At 37.3% G+C, this 22,386-nt stretch overlaps 1 protein-coding gene across 5 annotated transcripts in view; it reads right to left on the bottom strand.

Moving 5' to 3' along the window:
* The window catches only part of ZNF112 (zinc finger protein 112), a 45,855-nt gene that overhangs the window by 14,093 nt on the left and 9,376 nt on the right, over nt 1-22,386 (bottom strand). Inside the window, exons 2-7 of one of the 5 annotated variants that reach the window (XM_077849047.1) lie at nt 17,294-17,608; nt 14,490-14,646; nt 13,579-14,050; nt 11,486-11,533; nt 7,985-8,111; nt 4,443-4,538 (exon numbers count right to left, since the gene is read on the bottom strand). In XM_077849047.1, coding sequence (XP_077705173.1) covers nt 4,443-4,538; nt 7,985-8,111; nt 11,486-11,533; nt 13,579-13,731 — 424 coding nt within the window. In that variant the 5' untranslated portion in view covers nt 13,732-14,050; nt 14,490-14,646; nt 17,294-17,608. Of the gene's footprint in view, nt 1-344; nt 442-4,442; nt 4,539-7,984; nt 8,112-11,485; nt 11,534-13,578; nt 14,051-14,489; nt 14,647-17,293; nt 17,609-22,386 lie in introns of those variants that run through there. The other 4 variants (XM_077849036.1, XM_077849062.1, XM_077849053.1 and 1 more) reach the window with 4 other exon arrangements.

Raw genomic sequence — 22,386 nt, 5'->3', positions numbered from 1 at the left:
ATCACTAGGTAATTTATTCCACAGAAATAAAATCACTCTAGTATCCAAGGACATTTAGATTGAGATTTTTATCACTGTACTTTCTGTACTATTAAAAAAGGGGAGAAGATAAACTAATGCCCATCAATTAAAAAATGGATAAATGATACATGTTATAGCACATATTGTAATATTCTATAGCCATGATTTAAAAAAAGTTATAATCACTGACTGGGTGGGATTTCCCCAAAATATTATGAGAGAGAAAAATCAGTTTGTTAAAATTAGGTTAATTAAATTAAATATTAGTATATTAAAAAATATAAAGAATGGAATGCCCGGGTGGCTCAGCAGTTAAGTGGTACCTTCAGCCCAGGGTTTGATCCTGGAGACCTGGGATGGAGTCCCACATCGGGCTTCCTGCATGGAGCCTGCTTCTCTCTCTGCCTCTATGTCTCTGTGTCTCTCTGTGTCTCTCATTAATAAATAAATAAATTCTTAAAAAATATATATATATATATATATAAAGAATATATTATATATAAAGAATGTATTATACCTAAATGCATCTTAAGAATGTATTTTATCTAAAATTATATTGTATAATCTGTAACCTTGAATCTTAACTGAGATGGCAGCAAAACATTATAGAAGTGAAATAAGTTGCTTTGAAAATTTTTACTGACTTTTGCCTACCCAGGAGCATTCTTAGCTACATAGCTGTCAGAGTCCTGAGGACCCCAGAAATATTACTAAAATGTTTAGACATAAATGACAAACTTGAAAATTCTACGTTGAAAAGAAAAATACAGGCCAATATCTCTGATGAACATAGATGCAATGTAAAAATCCTTAACAAAACATTATCAAGCTGAATTCAACAATACATTAGAAAGATCATACACCATGATCAAGTGGGATTTATCCCAGGAATGCAAGGATGGTTTGACATTCTCAAATCAGTCGATATGATACAACACATTAACAAAATAAAGGATAAAAATCATATGATCAACTTGGGACACCTAGGTGGATCAGTAGGATAAGCAGCAGCCTTCAGCTCAGGTCATGATCCCAGGATCCTGCTCAGTGAGAGTCTGCTTCTCCCTCTGTCCTTCCCCCCACTCATGCTCACTCTCTCTCACAAATAAATAAAATCTTTAAAAAATCATATGATCATCTTAACAGATGCATAACAAGCATCTGACAAAATTCAACAACCATTCATTATAAAAATTCTCAACAAAGTGAGTATAAAGGGAATGTACTTCAACATAATAAAGGCCATATATGAAAAACCCATAGATAATATGATATGGTGAAACAAAACTCAGGAACAAGATAAGGATGTCCAGTCTCACATGTTTTATACAGATTTAGAGAAATTAGGCAAGAAAAAGAAATAAAAGGCATTCAAATTGGAAAGGAAGAAAAATTGTCACTGTATTTGCACATAACATGATGTTATATATAGAACCCTAAAGACTCCACACACAAAATAACTGTTAGAATAAATGAATTCAGTAAAGTTGTAGAATAAAATATCAATACACAAAAATTTGGACATTTCTTTAAACTAATAACAAACTATCAGAAAAAGAAATTAAGAAAACAATCACATTTACAACTGCATCAAAAAGAATAAAAAATCCACAAAAAAATTTAACCAAGGAAGTGTAAGACCTAGATGTTGGAAAAATGACAAGACACAAAATTAATGAAAACAAGAATTAATGAAAGAAATGGAAGAAGACACAAATAAATGGAAATATATTTGTGCTCACAGATTGGAAGAATTAATATTGTTAAAATGTCCATATTATCCAGGGCAATCTACAAATTCAATGCACTCCCTATCAAAATTCCAATGGTTCTTTTCTTTTTTTTCTTTTTTTTTTTTTAATTTTTATTTATTTATGATAGTCACAGAGAGAGAGAGAGAGAGAGGCAGAGACACAGGCAGAGGGAGAAGCAGGCTCCATGCACTGGGAGCCCGATGTGGGATTCGATCCCGGGTCTCCAGGATCGTGCCCTAGGCCGAAGGCAGGCGCCAAACCGCTGCGCCACCTAGGGATCCCAGGTTCTTTTCTTTTTTAAAAAAGAAAATTTATTTATTCATGAGAGACACGCAGGGAGCCTGATACGGGACTCGATCCTGGGACTCCAGGATCATGCCGAAGGCAGGCGCCAAACTGCTGAGCCACCCAGGGATACCCTCCAATGGTTATTTTCCACAGAAATAGAACAAACAACCCCAAAATTTGTATGACAAAAGACGCCAAAGCAATCTTGAGAAATAACAAACTAGAGGCATCATACTCCTGTTATTTCAAACTATATTATAACACAACAGTGAGTAAAACAGTATGGTATTGGGATAAAAACAGACACATAGATCTATTCTAGAGAACAGAGCCCAGAAATAAACCCATGCTTATATGGTCAATTCATTTACAACAAAGGAACAAGAATATGTAGTAGGGGAAAAAGTCTCCTCAACAAACGGTGTTGGGAAAACTGGTCAGCCACATGCAAAAGTATGAAACTGAACCACTTTCTCAGACCATACACAAAAATTAACTCAAAATGGATTAAAGACTTGAACATAAGACTAAAACCAGGGACGCCTGGGTGGCTCAGTGGTTTAGTGCCTGCCTTCGGTGTGATCCTGGAGACCCGGGATCGAGTCCCACATCGGACTCCCTGCATGGAGACTGCTTCTCCCTCTGCCTGTGTCTCTGCCTCTCTCTCTCTCTGTCTCTCATGAATAAATAAATAAAATCTTTAAAAAAAAAAGACTAAAACCATAAAACTCCTAGAAGAAAACACAGGCAATAAGCTCCTTGACATGGGTCTTGGCAAAATTTTTTTAATCTGACACCAAAAGATGAAGCAACAAAAGCAAGAATAAAATGTGGACCTGCATGAAACTAAAAAGCTTTTGCACAGCAAAGTAAACCTTCAACAAAATACAAAGGCAACCTACTGAATGGAAGAAAATAATTATAAATCATAAGCTGATAAGGGGCTAAAATACATGAATAACTCCTATAACTCAATAGCAAAAAAAGCCCCAAACAATTCAATTAGAAAATGGGCGGAAGATCTGAATAGACATTTTTCAAAAAAAGACATACAGATGGCCAACAGACATGAAAAGATATTCAACATCACTCATAATCAGGGAAATGCAAAATCAAAACCATAATGAGATATCATCTCATACTTGTTACAATGGCCAGTATCAAAAAGATGCAAGAGAAAAGGTATTGGCCAGGATGCAGAGTAAAGGGAATCCTCACACACTGTTGGTGGGAATGGAAATTTATGCAACCACTACAGAAAACAGTATGGAGTTTCTCAAAAAATTTTAAAAAAGAACTATCATATGATCTAGTAATCCCACTTCTCAGTACTTATCTGAAGAAAATGAAAACACTAATTTGAAAAGATATACATACTCCATGTTCATTGCAGCATTATTTACTTTATTATAGTGAAGATATGGAAACAACCTAAGTTTCCATCAATAGATGAATGGAGATAGATAGATAGATAGATAGATAGATAGATAGATAGAAAGAAAGATAGATAGATAGAGATGGCCACAAGACAAAATGAAATCATGCCATTTGCAACAACATGGATAGACTTCGAGGGCATTATGCTAAGTGAAACAAGTCAGAGAAAGACAAACACAGTACGATCTCTTTTATATGTAGGTTAAAATACAACAATGATACCCAGCTTACAGATACAGAGAACAGACTGATGGTTTCAAGAGGAAAGGGTTAGGAGTGAGAAAAATAGTTGAACCGATAGTTTTGGTGTTCCCTTTTTTTTTAAGTTTAAAGAAATTGAATAAGAATTTTAAGAAAACTGTAGCTAGGTCAAGGGACTCTTAAAGGTGATAGAGGATAAGAGGATGAAAAGAAAGGACAGAATGGAAAGATAAAGAGCTGGGTATTTGACTAAGGAAGTTAATATAAGAGTGTCTCAGTTGGAACTGCTGCATGGGAAGGACCAGTTATGATGCTGGCATTGATCACTTTTGATACTGACTTTAGTGACTGGCTACCTATACTCAAGGACACCTACACAATTAGAATTAGGACAGGCCTCCATCAGAAAACAGCATTCTATAGTATCCTTCAACTGTGCAGATTTATTCTATGCCTACCAGCTGTTCCAGAGGACTGAAGACAGTGAGGACCGTGCATCTATTAATGAATTCATTCATTGAAGGCAAAGAGAAAAAAAAAAAGCAAGTAACCTGAAGCAGAAGCATCATCATGATGGGTCTGATGGGCAGCAATGGGGCAGTGCAGAACTGAATGAATGGATGGAAATAAACAATTACAGATAAATATGGAAAGCCAGAGGAGGTTGAGGGGACAGACACCCTAAGGCCTGACATGTTCTGACTCACATCTTATGAGAGGTTACCATGGGACAGTTCTTACCTATATATCCATCTCTCTGGGTTTCTGTCTCCATCATCAAAAGCTTTTCTTCCCTCTCCAGTTGGAATATAAGCTCTGGTTTGTAGAACTGATTCCCTGTAGAAAAGCAAGGAGAGCAAAAGTTTTAAGTTTTGATGAAGTCCAATTGATCCTTTTTTTTTTTTTTTCCTTTTCTGAATCATGCTGTTGGTGCCCAAGTACTGTTTGCCTAACCCATGGTCATGAAGATCTTCTTCTGTTTCCTTTTAGAAGTTTCACACTTTTCCATTTTCCATTAAGTCTATTATCCACTTAAGAGTCAATTTCTTAGTGAGATGTGAGGCATGGGTATAGATTCCTGCATACAAAAGTCCAACATTTTAGCACCCTCTGTTGAAAAGACTGTAGTTTCTCCACTAAATTGCTGTGGCACCTGTAATACATCTAAAATAGTTTCATGATGGCTTCTTCCATATCACCCTGATGAGCAAATCCACTAAAAATTGTTCAGGATTGCAGTTTGTTTCCTCATCCCCCTCCCACTATACCTAACACTAAGAGGATATAGTTACATGCTGTGTTCCTTAGCTATTTCCAGAGTTCGTTCTTTCTTTTCTTTCTTCAGGGTGGTTATGGTATTAGTTTAAAATATAACTAATTTAATTTGTTTCATTTTTCTTTTAGTTTTAGATTATCATACCTTTGCATTCTTACTTTTTTCTTTTTTTCTTTCAAGATTTTGTTTAAATTCTAGTTAGCTAACATACGGTGTAGTATTAGCTTCAGGTGTAGAATTTAGTGATTCATCAGATGCATATAACACTTGGTGCTCATTACAAGTGTCCTCCTTAATGCCCATCACTCATTTACCCATCTTACCTTTTTCTTCTTTAGTTTTTAAAATGCACTGAACTAACGTATTTTCAAAAAGTCCCAACCAGGCAGAAAAGCATACTGAAAGGAGTGTGACACATCTTCCACACTCCTACCTTACCACTGTATGAGACTAACTTCATGAATTTCTGATTAATCCTTCTTGGGTTTCTTCTTATAAAGACAAGCAGATATATGTAGGTTTCCTTATTTCCCCTTCTTACTTACATGAATTGTAATATACTATTAATGCTCTTTTGCACTTTGCTGTCTTTAGGGAAAATTCCTAGAAGAATTGCTGGGAACACTGCTGGATAATTGTCAAATTCCCCTCCTTCGGGACTGTTTTGTTTTGCTTTCCTACTTTCAGTGCATGAGAGTTCTTTATTTCCCACAGCTATGCCCAAAAAAGTACAGTGTTAAGTGTTTGAATTTTTGGTAATCTCATGTGGGAGAAATGGTATTTCAGTATAATTTTACTTAACATCTCCTGTATGTTTAATAAAATTGAACATCTACTCACATGTATGTATGTATATGTTTGTAAATATATGCACACATACTTATTCTTACCTACCTGCTCTATCCCCTGAGACCAAGAAACAAAGCCACTACAGTGGCAGTGACAATATCTAGCATTCAGACCTTAAATACCATTCTCCAAGAGACGGATGATTCCAGAGCTGGGATATAAAGTGAAATATGAACACACAACAGCACCTATGCCATAAGTTAAGGAAGTGCTCAAAAAAGTGGTGGGGGCATATTATGAAAGGTTGAATTTGGAACAATTTGAGCACCAAAACAATTATGGCAATATTATAAACCATTTTAAAAAAATAATTCACAAGTCTCTATAAATAAATAAGTGATTTAAGTGTGGGGGGCTCTTGCTTACTGTAGAATGCCAAGAGCTGACTGCTAACTGTGAAGGAGGTACTAAGTCAGAAAATCATTTTGTAATGATCATGGTAAAGACCAGATGGATAAGGGAAGAATCATCACTGGATGCGATATCTACACAGAAATATTTATGTGGTCTTAAACAATGTTGCCCTATGATTGCAAGAGAAACAAAGCAATAATTTTGTAGTGGAGAAATTGGACATCTTGACTGCATGATCAAAATTCGCACCACCAATGAGGAACAGATGGCAGACCTCTCTAGATGTCATATTCTCAAAAGGTCTATCAATGCAGAGTTCCAGCCAGAATGGATCATCTGAACCTAATTATAAGGAAGTATTAGGAATGCTACATGAAATATGGGGGTGGAGGAGGATAGAAATAACAGTATTTTTCTAAAAGGTCACTTTCATAAGAGACACAGAAATTGCTGTGGAAATGTTCCAAATTAAAGGAAGCTAGAGACATGACAGCTACAGTAGACTGAAGACTAGGCCTTACTCTGGAGAAAGAAAAATATGCTTTTAGGAATATAACTGACTCTACTGATAAAAGCAGAGCATAAATGAAAGATTGGATAGAAGTATTATATTTATACTGGGAATATGTAAGAGAATATTCCTATTTCTACAAAATATACCATTCAGTGAAGAATTAAGCTGCTCAAAGAGAGGTCTGGTCTTTGGCCTCAGCTCTTAGGAAGCGATCTCTAAGTCCTTGAGATTCTCTGTCCGGGAAGAGTGTCTTTCTCACTTGGAGGCTTTGGACTACACCAGATTGGTTACCAATGTGATTTATGGTGGGGCCTTTGGGCCACCTGCTATCAGCTTCATTTCCAGGGGGGCTGGAAACTAAGGTTAGCCACACAGGTGTCCAACCATATCTACGTAGCCAAACCACAATAAAAGTGCTGGACACCAAACCTTGTGTGAGCCTCTCTTGTTGGCAATACTCCCTGTGTACTGTGACCCATCACTGCTGGGAAGAGGTAGCGCTGCCCTATGACTCCTCTGGGAGAGACAATTAGAAGATGGTGCTGGAAATCCCCTGATGCTGCCCCAAGTGCCTCTTCTCCTGGCTGATTTTAACTTGTATCATTTTCATGATTAGTGCCTTCTCACTGCCTTCTGAGAATCCTCCTAGTGAATTGTCTTGGGGACCCCTGAGCTTACTACAATTGGTGTTGGAGTAAGAGCAGTCTTGGGGACTCCCAAACTCTGCATATACACTGAAGTCTTTAGAGATAAGGGCCATGGTGTATGCAAATTACTCTCAAATGGTTCACAAAAAATATTAGGAATATACATATGTTTTCATATATATACACAAATATACATGGAGAAAGAAAGAATGTGTATGTAAATAAAAATATTAATGGGGTAAAATGCTACTACTATAGGTGAATCCATGTAAAAGCTATTGAGGTGTTCTTATTCTTTACTTTTGCAAATATTTTGTAAGTTAAGTTATTTACAAATACACTGTTAATGCAAAAAACAAAATACCTCTGCAAAATCAAGTTAATAAAACAGTTATTGTTACTAGCACCCTAAAAAGAAAGCTGGAGCAACTCACTAAATTGACTTCCTGACAAGTGATGGAGCTGGACCACAATTTGCCCAGTTACATAGTTGGAAGGATAGAAACATCTTATCTGTGTTGTACAGGGATTATGAGGACTCTTATTTGCCCAAGCTCAGGGGATGATTTCAAGAGTCTTGGAGCTTAAACACCTCAGACATTCCAGGGGGCTGACATGTAATCACTAAGTGCTTGGTCCTCACCCACAGAGACCAGGTTCCTGAAATTCTCCAGCATCACATCTCGGTACAGCTTCCTCTGGGTGGAGTCCAGCAGCCCGAGCTCCTCTTCACTGAAGACCACAGCCACATCCTTAAACATCACTGGCTCCTACAACACCAAGCACACACAGAATGCTTTTGAAAGAAAGGCAGCACTAAGAAAGTGTCAAGGATGGGAAGCAGAAAAAAAAAAAAAAAAGGACGGGAAGCAGTTCTAGAATTTGGGAGACCCAATCAAAGTAGCTACCTTCTACTTGCCTTCTATACCACTCATTCCATCTACCAAAAGGACTGCAAGAAAAGAAATCCTTGCACATTATTTTAGTGCCAAACAAACAAACCAACAAACTGATAGCTGCTTGTTGTTAGCATTCCTAGAGGTAAGTTCCTGGAATTCTGCTGCTTCATGAGCTACTAATATTTTAAATTTTATTAAAAACGTCATTTGCCCCCAGCAAAGCTTCAGATCTAGTAGTGTGTGATGGATTCTCTGTTCTCTCTTTTACATACACACATACATTCCACTTATTAAATGTGCCAAACTTATAGGCTATTGATCACCCCTGCTGTTGAAGTATGTAGTTCATCCTCTATGCCCCATCCAGAGTGCACAGCGTTTACGGTGTTGTGTGGGCACAGCTCTAGAGTCTGACCACCTGTATTCACACTGGAATGCTCTGCCTCGTGCTAGCTAAGTGACCTTGGATAAGTTCTTCATTTTCTCCTCTGCACGCTGCTACCTATACCATAGGGTACTGATAATAACATGAGTGACTATAGGCAAAGCACTCTGGAGCAGTGCCTGGCACAGAGTACCCAATAAATGTTAGCTATTATGATTATTATTGTGATCATGTCTGTCTTCCCACTACAGTGCTATATAAGTAAGTCAATGATTTAGGATTATGATTAACTCACCCAAATAATGTTCACTTACTTAGTTTTAGATTATCTATTATAAATGATGTCACAAAAAAAAATCCTGTCACACAGACCCTGGAGTATCTCCTTAAAATAAATTCTAAAAGTAGAAATGGTAATGCTAAGTGACAACCTTTAGCGTTTTGAATTCGTGATAGGTGTTTCCTCCAAAAAAGATTTTTCCAGCTTATTCTTCTTCCAAGTATAAATCCCTAAACCACTATACTCTGGCCAACACCGGATATGAATACTTAAAAAAAATCTCTGATAATCTCAGAAGTAAAAAAACAGTTATTTAGAAAAATTTTCATAGTTGATTAGTAATGAAGACCATTCCCTTTTCATGTATTTGCTGGTCATCTCTTGTTCTTGTTGTATTCAAAATATTCATTTTGGAGACATTAAGTCCTTTTCTTCCAAATACGCTGCAAATATTTTTCATTCTATTTGGTCATTTGTCTCCTTTTATTATAGGGAAATGCAAATGTTTTCTTTTTTTAAAGAATTTTATTTATTCATGAGAGACATGGAGAGAGAGGCAAAGATATAGGCAGAGGTAGAAGCAGACTCCCTGCGGGGAGCCTGATGTGGGACTCAATCCCAGGACCCTGGGATCACGACCTACACCAAAAGCAAACGCTCAACCACTGAGCCACCCAGGTATCCTGGGAAATGTAAGTGTTTTGTATAAAGACCTGTCCAATGCTGTATTTGTTCTGGCTGGAGCTCCAAATGTCACAACCTCAGGCCTTGGTCTCTGAATGAAAACTCTGGTTTGGTTTTGGATTTTGTTTTGCTTCTCTTTCCTCCAGTTAACCTCTTTCCTGATACTCTTTATCCAGAAGGGAAACGGAGTTAGCTAGACACTTGTCTGCTGAAGGAACTTGAACAGGACTAAAATTTCCATGAACCTCTTACCTTCATGTTAACAGTGCAGATTATTCTAACTCTCCCTTGGAGCAGTGAATAAAGTGACAGATGGAAAGTGCTTGCATGTCCTACAGCATAACTACAATTTTTTAACAAAGGCCTGCATTGCTCTAATAAAAGAAATTAATACATGAAGGGTCAAACACACAGAAGTACAGAAACATACACAGATACACACAAAGAAAGCTTCTGGGAAAAAAAAAATCTAGCTCTCTTTGTGTGAAAACATCCCACAATTTTTTTCTGAGTTCAGCTTCAGTAAGATCCTGTTACATAAAACCATCTTTTAGGTATTCTTTTTATAAAGTACCTGAGCCATCATTTAGGAGAAAAAAAAGGTTTTTTTCTTTTGTTTTGTTTTTTGTTTTTTGTTTTTTTTAGTTTTGAGTACCTACAACAAATTGTTAGATTTCTCTCAGAATTGCTTTTTGTGGGTACCTGGATGCTCAGTCAGTTGAGCATCCAATTCTTGGTTTGGGCTCAGGTCATGATCTCAGGGTTTTGGGATTGAGCCCCATGTCGGGGGGGTCCACACTCAGCAGGGAGGGGTACAGCAGCTCACTGAAATATTAGATGACAAAAATTAAGTGCTGTAATTTAAAGAAAACAGTTCAAAATTATATCTATTATTGCATATAATAATGCATATAAAATGACTATGGAAAAACAAGAAATTCATAAGCACAGTAACATATGGACTTTTTCATTTTTTAAATTTCTTTTTTTTAAAGATTTTATATTTAAATAATCTTATACCCAACGTGGGGCTTGAACTCATAACCCTGAGATCAAGTGACATGCTCCACTGACTGAGCCAGCCAGGCATCCCTATTTAAAAACTTTCACTGGGTATTATACTATATGTCGGCAAATTGAATTTAAATAAAATTTAAAAAAATTGGGATCCCTGGGTGGCGCAGCGGTTTGGCGCCTGCCTTTGGCCCAGGGCGCGATCCTAGAGACGCGGGATCGAATCCCACATCGGGCTCCGGGTGCATGGAGCCTGCTTCTCCCTCTGCCTGTGTCTCTGCCTCTCTCTCTGTGACTATCATAAATAAATAAAAATTTAAAAAAAAAAATTAAAAAAATAAAATAATAAAAAATTTCTCTTCTCTTTTACATTATTTTTAGTAAAAATAAAATGACAGTAAGACAAAAACTGAAAGGAAAAAGTTTTTTAAAAAGAACAAAGAGAAAAAAAAAAAAAGAACAAAGAGCATGGCATATAAATGGCATTAAACATCGGCTATAATTCTTTATTCTTGGCAAGGAAGAGAAAGAAACATATCCGCCTGAGAAGTGAAATAAAACGTTCAGTGACAGAAATAAAAATCCAGCTCACTGGGATCCCTGGGTGGCTCAGTGGTTTAGCACCTGCCTTCAGTCCAGGGTGTGATCCTGGGGTCCTGGGATTGAGTCCCGCATCAGGCTCCCTGCATGGAGCCTGCTTCTCCCTCTGCCTCTCTCTCTCTCTTTCTCTTGCTTTTTGTGGGTACCTGGGTGCTCAGTCAGTTGAGCATCCAACTCTTGGTTTGGGCTCAGGTCATGATCTCATGGTTTTGGGATTGAGCCCCATGTCATGTCTCTCATGCATAAATAAATAAAATCTTAAAAAAAAAAAATCCAGCTCACCTGGAACTTGATCATTTTCTCCTCCTTTTCCCAGGGAAAGGCCAAGACCTGAGAAAGCAAAACAAAGCAGTAAGAAAGAAGCCATGAGAGAAAGTGAAATGTATCTTTATGCAAAATAGAAAAAAGTGTCCCTTGCCCGAGCAGATACTGCCACACACCCCTTGGCAGGCAGAGCATGAGCTGTATTCCAGCTACCATGAGGTTATCCTGGCAGGGTGCCCACATGCATAGGACAGTCTGCAGTGATACTCAGCACTCCTCACATACCTCTCTGCTCCTAAGAACTCACTGACACTGGAAAATGTGGAAACAGAGAGGCAGTGGAATGTACTGGTTAAAAGTGGACTCTGGGCATAGAATTCAGTTTCAAAACCTGGCACTGTTGTGTACTGGCTGTACATTTGCTCTATATTGGCATTGCTACAGAAAACATATGTAATATACATAGGACATATAATATATAAGGTAGCACACAAAATATATAATATATACATATATTTAACCATGGTTAATTTAGTAACCTCTCTAGACTTCATTTGTGTAATCTGAAGCATTAGGACCATAATACAGCCAACATTATCAGACTGCTATTAGGATTACATGTGACTAACAGAAAACTGTTGTAATTATACCAACGATTTCTATTATAACAGAAAATCAGACACTATTCTCCATTATAAAACTGTCCTTGTAAATCTGTCTTGTAAGACATCTTGGCAACAAAGACGACTTCTTACACTTCTTACTTAATACTCTGTTGCCCCAGTAATAATACTTGTTTAGACTTGTTTAGAGATCACCCCTCTGAAAAGTTTAATGACTGATATTCTTTTTTTTTTAATTAACTTCTTAATTTTATTAGTTATTTTTGAGTATAGTTGGCACATATGTTACATTAGTTTCAGGTATTCTACAAGTTTATACATTGCTCTGTGTTCCCCACAAGGGTAGCTACCATCTGTCCCCATATTCTTCTTGAAGCCAGAAGAGGCTCAGATAGCACATTCCTCTTCCCACAGGGATATAATGAAAGATTAAAGAAGCCAGTGATGCCACTATATTTCTTATATCTATGGAAAGCACTGGCTCAGTGCTTGATGCTTGTGAGGACTTGGGGACCAGGAGTTGAATTTCTTTTTTCTTTTTTTTCGGAGTTGAATTTCTTGGGCAAGATTATTTATTGTTTTCAATAGGTATTTACTGCGATTTACTGTTTTCAAGTAACTTCAAGATCATTTGTGGAAGAGAAAGAACTTAAAAAAAGGGCTGGCCGTAGGCTGTGAATAAGATTGAACCTTTTCATACTATCTGACAGAGAGGTTTTCTGCCCCTCCAGTAGGGTACCCATCTGCTTGCTTCCAGGTCCCTGCCCACATACACCACAGCTGAAGAATCCACAGAATGTACGCATAATTACCAAGAACAAGCATTGACTTGGCTTTGTAGTTAGCAGTGAAAGAGTTGTTTTCTTCCACTTACCCAATATTTATAGATCACCTTCTAAAAGGGATATAGTGCCCAGGTCTCTAATTGCTCACACCTAACTGTGGGAGATCGATTAGTAAATTAGCTATTACACACTGAAGATGCCAGAGTAGAGTTTAAACAGGGTCCTTTGGGGGAACATGGAAAGGGTCCCCAAACCTAGACTGGATAAGGGAGAGAGTTAGATGGGCTCAATGAAGAAAATGAGGCCCAATGTTAGCCCTGGAGGAGACAGAGCCGTATTAGCCACTCTAAGTTCAACAGGGTACTCAAACAGAGGGTGCCTGGGGCAAAGAAGCAGCTGAAAAGGTGGTGAGAAGAACCAAATCACATGCTTTAGAGAAAGTTGCCTCATGTAATCTTTACAACTCAAAGGATTGAGACAATTTTTACTGTTGAGACTACTGAAGCATTGAGTTGGGTTGTTTGTTTGTTTGTTATGAGAACACTAGGGTTTATTAAGCTGTGCCTTAGTACAGGCACTGGGGCTTGCCCAAGATGCTCTTGATGTATAAAGCTCAGATGTTCTGCCTATTTTTCTTGAGCAATGATACACAGAAATCATCTGTCATCTTCATGTGGCCAATGGCTACTGCCAGACACAGCACCTTCTTCAGCTGGAATTTGATTGTAGACTTCACTTCACCCCCTTTAGCCACCATGTTCTCATTGCGGGTCAGAAAGGAAGGGAACTTGCCAGCCTTATTCAGGCTTGGGCCCAGAATTTGTGGGATCTGCTCGATCAGAGATTCTGAAGCCATAAAGACATCATATTTCTTGACTAATTTTTACTTTTGGTGAGTCTTCAGTGCCTCAATGCCCATATGGGAAATATCCACAGCCTTGGCCTCATCACAGTACTGCTGGTTCCCTAAATCACACATGGAGAATTTGCAGCAGGGCGTGACTTAAGCCTGATGGTGCCTGAGAAGCATTTGTCCGAGAGGCACAGCTCTGCAGTCTCCAAAAACTTCCAGTGCTTATGCTGGTTGCCATTCAGGACTTCCCACATCTCTTGATACGAGGTGTTGCAGGAGACTTCGCTGTTCATGCTGCCATGTGTTGCAGTAACTGGAAAAGCTGAAGCATTGAGATTTTAAGTTATTTATTCATGATTATCCATTTAGTCAGCAGAGCAGCCAGCATTATCATCCCTGAGTCCATGTTCTTTATTACTAGGATGGTGATTCTCAATCTACCAGCCCACTGGTTATTCCTGGGAAGTTAATTTTAAAAATGAAGCAATACCAAACCAATGCCCAGGCCCCGGTTCAGGGTCTATAAATTGGTACCAGTGGAGCAAGCGTTTTCCTGAAAATGAAACCATTCCCCTCGGGTTGACTACAGTTTGCAGAGAGGCTTGCAAACATAGATTTTGAAATGAATAGAGGCAGTTTGCAAGCTGAGCCTATGCAATCAACCATTATTCAGCCTCTCAATGAGCATAGGGAATGACTCGAGAACACATAAGCAAGGAGCAGAGCAGGGCCTGGAACTCAGGCCCTGATTCCCAGCTCACCACAGCTCCCTATTATAAGGTGCTCCAGGAGTTGTGTCTAAGCACTGTGAGTTGTGCATGTTTCTTCGGGCACATACTCGGCATGAATGCAGTCTTCCAGCTTAGACTTGTCTGATCAGGTTTATCAAGCAACAAGAATCACTAATCATCCAAGGGACTTAAGAATTCAGAACATAAATATAAAGCAATTCATGTTAAATAGGCATTTAAACACTCGTCATTCCACAGAAAAATTTTTTTTAAATATTTTGTAAAGAGTAAAAGTCTGATTCTGTTCCTTTCTTGGTTAAAATATGTGCATGGCTGCCCAGTGCCTTTAGTATAAAGTCTAGATTCTTAGGAAGCCACCCATAGAGGAATCTTCCATGTCTGTTCTCCCTTGTAAACTCCAGCTATGTAAATCACTTGATCTCACAGGAAAGCTTCCAGGACCTTTTTTTTTTTTTTTTTTTTTTTTTAAGCTTCCAGGATTTTATATGTGAAGAGAGAATTTACAAAAATGAGCTATGGGTAGTAGTTTGCCTACCTGAGTCCTAGATCCTCTTGGCTTTTTACACTCAACTTCATGTCCCCTGTTCTAGGATACCTTTTAACAGGCTTTACTATAGCCATATCAACTCCTAAAACCTACTTTGCCAGTCTAATGGAAGCAGAATGTTTGGGCCAAGAGCCTAGGCTATAGAATTAGGCTGCGAAACTTCAATCAAGATTCTGCCGCTTACTGGCAGGGTAAACTTTACACGTTAATTAACCTCTTGATGCTTCTATTTCTTTATCTGTAAAATGAAGATAGAAGAAGAGTTATTATGAGGAATAAATGAGTTAATGGATCCAAGTGTTAGAAAGTCAGTGTAGTTCATAAGCACTCAACAAATGTTAGCTGTTATTACCTTGCTGTCACCATGAAATAAATATAGAAGCCACACATAAGCTCTAGTTTGCTTAATTTCTAAGCGTATTTATTTTAGGTCCATAATTATCAATAGGTGTATATCACCCTTTGATCATTCTGTAAAAAGTGGGTGGCTTCAGCATCCTATCCAATCTGATTGATAAAGAACAAGAAATATTTATATTGTTTGTTCCTTTCCATTTTCAGAAAATTTAATACAACCTCACTGAGCTGAAGGTCCCCCTTCCTTGATGTCTGTTGGAAAGCTACACCAACCACAAACAGGTATTGAAGAACTCCTCTTTGCCAATACCTATATTTGGCAATAAGCACACTGAGAACTTGATATAGTCCCTACTACATAGAAACCTGCAACTGAGTGGGAGAGAGAGCAGAAACACCAGTGAACTCAAAGACAGGTCAGCAGAAATGATCAAAATTAAAGCTCATGAAAATCATATGCATTCTATTTATTTCATGGTGTTTTCTGAAAATGTTAATAGTATTGTTCAGGTCTTTTGTATTCTTACTGAACAAGTCTGCTTGTCCTATCAGTTACTGAGAAGTGTGCTGAAATCTCCATACAAAATTGTGGATTTCTCCATTTCTTCTTTTGGTTTTGACCAGTTTTCTTCGTGTAGTTTGAAGCTATGATATTTTGTGAATACATATTTAGGATTGTTATATCTACTTGGTGAACTGACCCTTGATGTAAATGTCCCTCTTTATTCCTGGTAATAGTCCTTGGTCTGAGGTCTACTTTGTCTTTTATTACTACAGCCATTCCAGTTTTCTTTTGATTGGTATTTCCATGGCATACCTTTTTTTGGGTAATTCCTTTAACTTTTAACCTATCTATGTCTTTATATGTAAAGTAGGCTATTTAAAACATTATATACCTGGTTCTTGTTTTTTATCCAATTTTATAATCTCTTTAATTAATGTATTTAGGCCATTAGCACTTAATGTAATTTTTTATATGGTTGGATTTAAGTCTACCATTTTTTCCCCATTTTTCCTCCCTAATTTTCTTCTTCAGTTACCCATTTTCTCCCTTCTTTGGGGTTATTTGAAAAAAAAAAAAAAAAGGGATCCCTGGGTGGCGCAGCGGTTTGGCGCCTGCCTTTGGCCCAGGGCGCGATCCTGGAGACCCAGGATCGAATCCCACGTCGGGCTCCCGGTGCATGGAACCTGCTTCTCCCTCTGCCTGTGTCTCTGCCTCTCTCTCTCTCTCTCTCTGTGACTATCATAAATAAATAAAAAAAGAAAAAAAAAAAAAAGAAAAAAAAAGATTTTAGGATTCCAATCATTTTATCTATTAACCTCTGGCTATAGCTCTTGGGATCTTTTTCCTTTAGGGTTGCACTATACACATCTCGTCTTTCACAGTGCACTTAGTTTTACTGTTTTACCACTTCCAGTAAACTGCAAAACCCTTATCATCAAGTATTTCCCTTAACCCTCCCCCCGGATGTAATAGTTGTTGTATTACTCTATATACCATACTCTAGCCAAAGAAAGTTCTAATTTTCACTTTAAACAGTCATGTAGATTTTTAAAAGGAGAAAAATCATATTTTATATTTATCAAAAAACTTATTTCTGTTACTCTTTCTTCAATGTCTTAAGTTCCTAGTTTCCATTTGGTATCATTTCTATTCAGCCTAAAGAACCTCTTTTAGCACTTATTTTTTTAGCACAGATGGGACATTTTCCCCTTCATCCACAGAAGTAACTTTCACTGGATATATAATTTTGAGATGGCAATTCCTTTATTTAAGCACTTTAAAAATGTTGTTCCATCTTCTAGCCTCCATAATTTTTCCTGAGAAATCTGTAGATATTTGAATCATCATTCTGTCACATATAATGTACTATTTTCTCTAGCTGTAGTCAAGAATTTTTACCTGTACCTTTCAGAACTTTATGATGTATCCAGAAGTGATTCTGAGCTTCTTGTATTTGGTATTTGGTATTCACCAAGCTTCCTGAATCTGTAAATGTATCTCACCAAATTTGGGGAGTTTTCAGCCAGTACTTCCACACAAATATTCCTCTCCTCTTCTCCTGAGACTCTAATGACATGATTATAAGAATTGATATTGTCCCACAAGGCTTTAATTCTTTGCTCTTTTTGTCAATATTTTTTCCTCTCTTGCTCAGATTGAAGTATTTATATTCTTTTATCTTCAAGTTCGTGGATTCTTTGCTTTGTCATCTCCAGTCTGCTATTGAGACCATCAAACAAATTTTTAAATTTCATATACTACATTTTCCATAAAAATTAATTTGATAAGAATTTGAAATCTTATAAAGTATTTTCTCAAACTACAATAGAAATAAACTAGAGATGAATAACAAAAAGATGTCTAGACAACCTCCATTTGGAAATTAAACAGCATACTTCTAAGCAACCAAAAGGCCAAAGTCACAAAAGAAACTAGAACATACTTTGAATGGAATCAAAATGAAAAAAGAACATATCAAAATGTGTAAAATACAGGTAAAGCAAATGTTATAGAGAAATGTATTCATGTGTTAGGAAAGAAGAGTCTTAAATCAATTTAAGCTAACTAGGAAAGGGCAAATAAACTACACCTAAAGTAAATAGAAAAAAAGGAAAAAATAAAAAAGTGGATAGAAATCAATAAATCCCTTAAACATAAGACATAAACCAATGTAACTGAAAACATAAGAACACTAGAGAAAATAAAGAGTTTAGCTAAATGTGGCCACTATACAGCCCCGCTGCTTGTTTTTGTTTAGGCTATGAGCTAACACTGGTTTTTTACCATACTTAGTGATGGACTAACACTGATATTTTTTAATGGTTGGAAAAACTTTATCATTATTTTATGGCATGTGTAATTGATCAAATGGTATTATTCCACAAATTCTATAAGTTTTACTGGAACAAAGCCATGTTCATCTCTTTAAGTCTATTTCTGGCTGCTTTCATACTACAGCAGCAGTTGTATAGCTGTAACAGAGACTGTACTGCCACTCTCATTTCTTTGTACTGTTACTAAGCACAATCCAAATCACTATGACTCAGTTATGAATTACCAGCACCTCAAATACCATGTGTGTATTGTTGTACACAACCTTTTGTTTTTTTTTTTTACAAGTACATACTCATCCTGTCAAAACAAGAAGAGAAAAGTAGACTTTAAATGTTGCACTTCTAAGGCACATTGGAAGTGAAATATTTTGTTACTAAATTAGATGACAAAGCCTTTTCCTTATTATGCAGTGACAACATCGCTATGCTAAAAAAAAAAAACATGTCAAGCATTTATCACAAGTATCCTCAATTTATGGTAAAGGAGTGGTCAGAGAAACTAGAAAATTTAAAATAAAATGTCTCATCAGAAAAATAAATTAATTAATTAAATAAATAAATAAATAAATAAATAAATAAATAAAATGTCTCATCAGAGCAGAATTTCTTCACAAAAAACAGGTAATGAAAATGAAGCTACAACCAAAGTAAGTTTAGGACATTCAGCTTCTATTTCTGACCTAAGCAAAGAAAGGTAATTTACCAATGATGAGTTAAATAAATCTTGTTTGATTATAGCAGCCAAAGAAATGTGTCCAGAGAAAACAAATTTGTTTAAGATTATTAGACTTGGGGCAAGAATAGTCCTTGAAGAGTTGAAAACAATTGAAACATTATAGTCAATTAAAATACAAAGAATATGGGATCCCTGGGTGGCGCAGTGGTTTGGCGCCTGCCTTTGGCCCAGGGCGCGATCCTGGAGACCCGGGATCGAGTCCCACATCGGGCTTCCGGTGCATGGAGCCTGCTTCTTCCTCTGCCTGTGTCTCTGCCTCTCTCTCTCTCTGTGACTATCATTAAAAAAAAAAAAAAAAAGAATGGATAAGATTTAAAAAAAAATAAAATAAAATAAAATAAAATACAAAGAATACGGCAGCCCAGGTGGCTCAGCAGTTTAGTGCCGCCTTCCGCCCAGGGCCTGATCCTGGAGACCTGGGGAGTTCCAGGTCAGGCTCCCTGCATGGAGCCTGCTTCTCCCTCTGCCTGTGTCTCTGCCTCTCTCTCTCTCTCTCTCTGTCTCTCATGAATAAATAAATAAATAAAATCTTTAAAAAAATATATTGTCTCCTGAAACTTTCTTAAAAAAATAAAATACAAAGAATATGATTCAATGAATTTTATTTCACTCTTGATAATTCCACATATATTAATGACATTCCTCAGTAGTTGTTCATTCAAGGAATCAATGCCAAGTTTAAAGTGACTAAATAATTAGCCTCTAGGAATAGTCTTGTGGAACAATTACAGGTAAAAATATTTTTAAAGTTGAAAAAAATCCTAATTCAGTAAATCCTGAAGTGTAAGGAGCTAGGATGTGTTAAAACTGATTACAAATTTTTAAAGCTTATACAAATGTGTGTAAGCCTATGGTTATTTATTTTGTTATTCAAAGCACGTACTTTGCAGAAAATACTGTAATCTATTATGTGCTACAGAACCAGCAGTGTCAACAGTAAACTTCATTCAGTCTCACAGACTTAACCATCATCAGTTTAATGAATTTTGTCAGAAACAGAAACTAAATATCCTAACTCGCCTTACCAGACAGCAGTTCAATGGCTGAACAGCAGTAAAGTTTTATTGTGACTTTTTTTTTTTAATTTTTATTTATTTATGATAGTTACAGAGAGAGAGAGAGGGAGGCAGAGACACAGGCAGAGGGAGAAGCAGGCTCCATGCACCAGGAGCCCGATGTGGGATTCGATCCCAGGTCTCCGGGATCACGCCCTGGGCCAAAGGCAGGCGCCAAACTGCTGCGCCACCCAGGGATTCCCTTATTGTGACTTTTTAAAAAATCTCAGAACTGGGACTAAAATATTTCTAAATGAGAAAAATTTACCTCAATCATGCTGAATGGCTTTAGAAACTAGCTTTAGCTACAGACTTGATGATGTTTCTTAAATTCAAGCTAAAAGTAGAAGTATGGTAGTACTGGGATGCCTGGGTGGCTCAGCGGTTTAGCGCCTGCCTTTGGCTTGGAGTGTGATCCTGGGGTTCCCAGGGTCGAGTCCCATGTTGGGCTCCCTGCGTGGACTCTGCTTCTCCCTCTGCCTGTGTCTCTGCCTCTCTCATGAATAAATAAATAAAATCTTTTTAAAAAATTAATAAAACTGTATCCCAAAAAGAAAAAAACAATGAATTTTACCATACAATAATTGTTTTTTAAAAATCCATTTCCCCATCTGTAAAGTAGGGGTAATAGATTTGTTATGAGAAATAAATCAATACACGTAAACTATTGGAAACATTGCCTCCAGTCGTAAGAGTCTAAAAATATTTGCTATTATTATTTTTTATATTTCACGTATTTTCCTAATTCTCTACAAAATGCAATATATAGTCATTTCTATAATCAGAATATGAACTACAAATTTCTTTCTAGGATTTAGCCTATTTTAAAGTATAGTTGACATAGTAATTTCAGGTATGACACAATGATTTGACAATTCTATATGTTATGCAGTTCTCCCTGTGATTAGTTACCATCTGTCACCACACAAAATTAGTGCAGTATTATTGACTCTATTCTGTACTCTTCATCCCCATGACTTACTTATTTTATAGCAGGAAGTTTGTACCTCTTAATTCTCTTCATCTATTTCACCCATTGCACCCACTTCCTCCCCTCTGGCAACCACCAATTTAGTTTGTTCATTGTATTTACAAGTCTGTTTCTGTTTTGTTGTTATTGTTGTTTGCTTTGGTTTTCTAGATTCCACATATAGGTAAATCATATGGTGCTGTCTTTCTCTGACTTATTTCACTTAGAACTATAAATATAATTTTAGATAAAATACAATTATACCTCAGACAACTGAAAATATCATCAAAAACTGAAAGCTCATTGACATAGCTTTTTTTTTTTTTTTTTTTTTTTTGACATAGCTTTTATGGCCATCTACAAAAGTCTAAAACATGACTTCTCAACCTGATACCAAACACAGTCAGAACTAAGGCAACAGATTGAAATCTAAATTTAAATTCCAGTTCAGGGGCAGCCCCTGTGGCGCAGCGGTTTAGCACCGCCTGCAGCCCAGTGCGTGATCCTGAAGACCGGGGATCGAGTCCCACGTTGGGCTCCTTGCATGGAGCCTGCTTCTCCCTCTGCCTGTGTCTTTGCCTCTCTCTCTCTAGCTGTGTCTCTATGAATAAATAAATAAAATCTTTAATAAAAATTAAAAAAAAAATCCCAGTTCAGCCTCTTATGTATGTGAACCCAGGATAAATTACTTATGCTGACTCTGTCTCCCTTCTCTCATCTTTAACATGGGACTAACAATATCTACTGGACCCTAAGGAACTCTTGAAGATTGAATATGTTAACTCATATAAAACTCCTACAATATTTAGCACTGAATGTTTATTTTATTTTATTTTATTTATTTTATTTATTTATGATAGTCACAGAGAGAGAGAGAGAGGCAGAGACATAGGCAGAGGGAGAAGCAGGCTCCATGCACTGGGAGCCCGACGTGGGATTCGATCCCGGGTCTCCAGGATTGCGCCCTGGGCCAAAGGCAGGCGCTAAACCACTGTGCCACCCAAGGATCCCAGCACTGAATGTTTAAATATAATAGTTAGGAGACAGGAAGATGGTGCCAGAGTAAGAGTACTCTAGGCTTGCCTTGTCCCACAAATATAACTCGGTAACTATCAAATCATCCTAAATATTCCAGAAATCAACCTGAAGACTGACAGAACAAACCCTACTAAATAGAAAGAAGAGGCGACAAGAATTCTTCAATACAAAATATGGAGATGTGGTTTAGAGAAGAAATGAATCCTGGCTGCTTTGGAGGGGTGGAAGCCATGCTCACAGAGAAGAGTGAGAGAGAGGAACACACAGGGGAAAGTGCAAGGAGAACATTTCCCTATTGCCATTGGCTTGGAAAGTAAGAGGGGCTGAATTTTGTAAGTTCTTACAAACAGTGGGACTTAAAGCTT

The sequence above is a fragment of the Canis aureus genome, chromosome 1, assembly GCF_053574225.1.
Source record: "Canis aureus isolate CA01 chromosome 1, VMU_Caureus_v.1.0, whole genome shotgun sequence".
Taxonomy (NCBI): Eukaryota; Metazoa; Chordata; class Mammalia; order Carnivora; family Canidae; genus Canis; species Canis aureus.
This window is presented reverse-complemented; position numbering and strand designations above follow the sequence as displayed.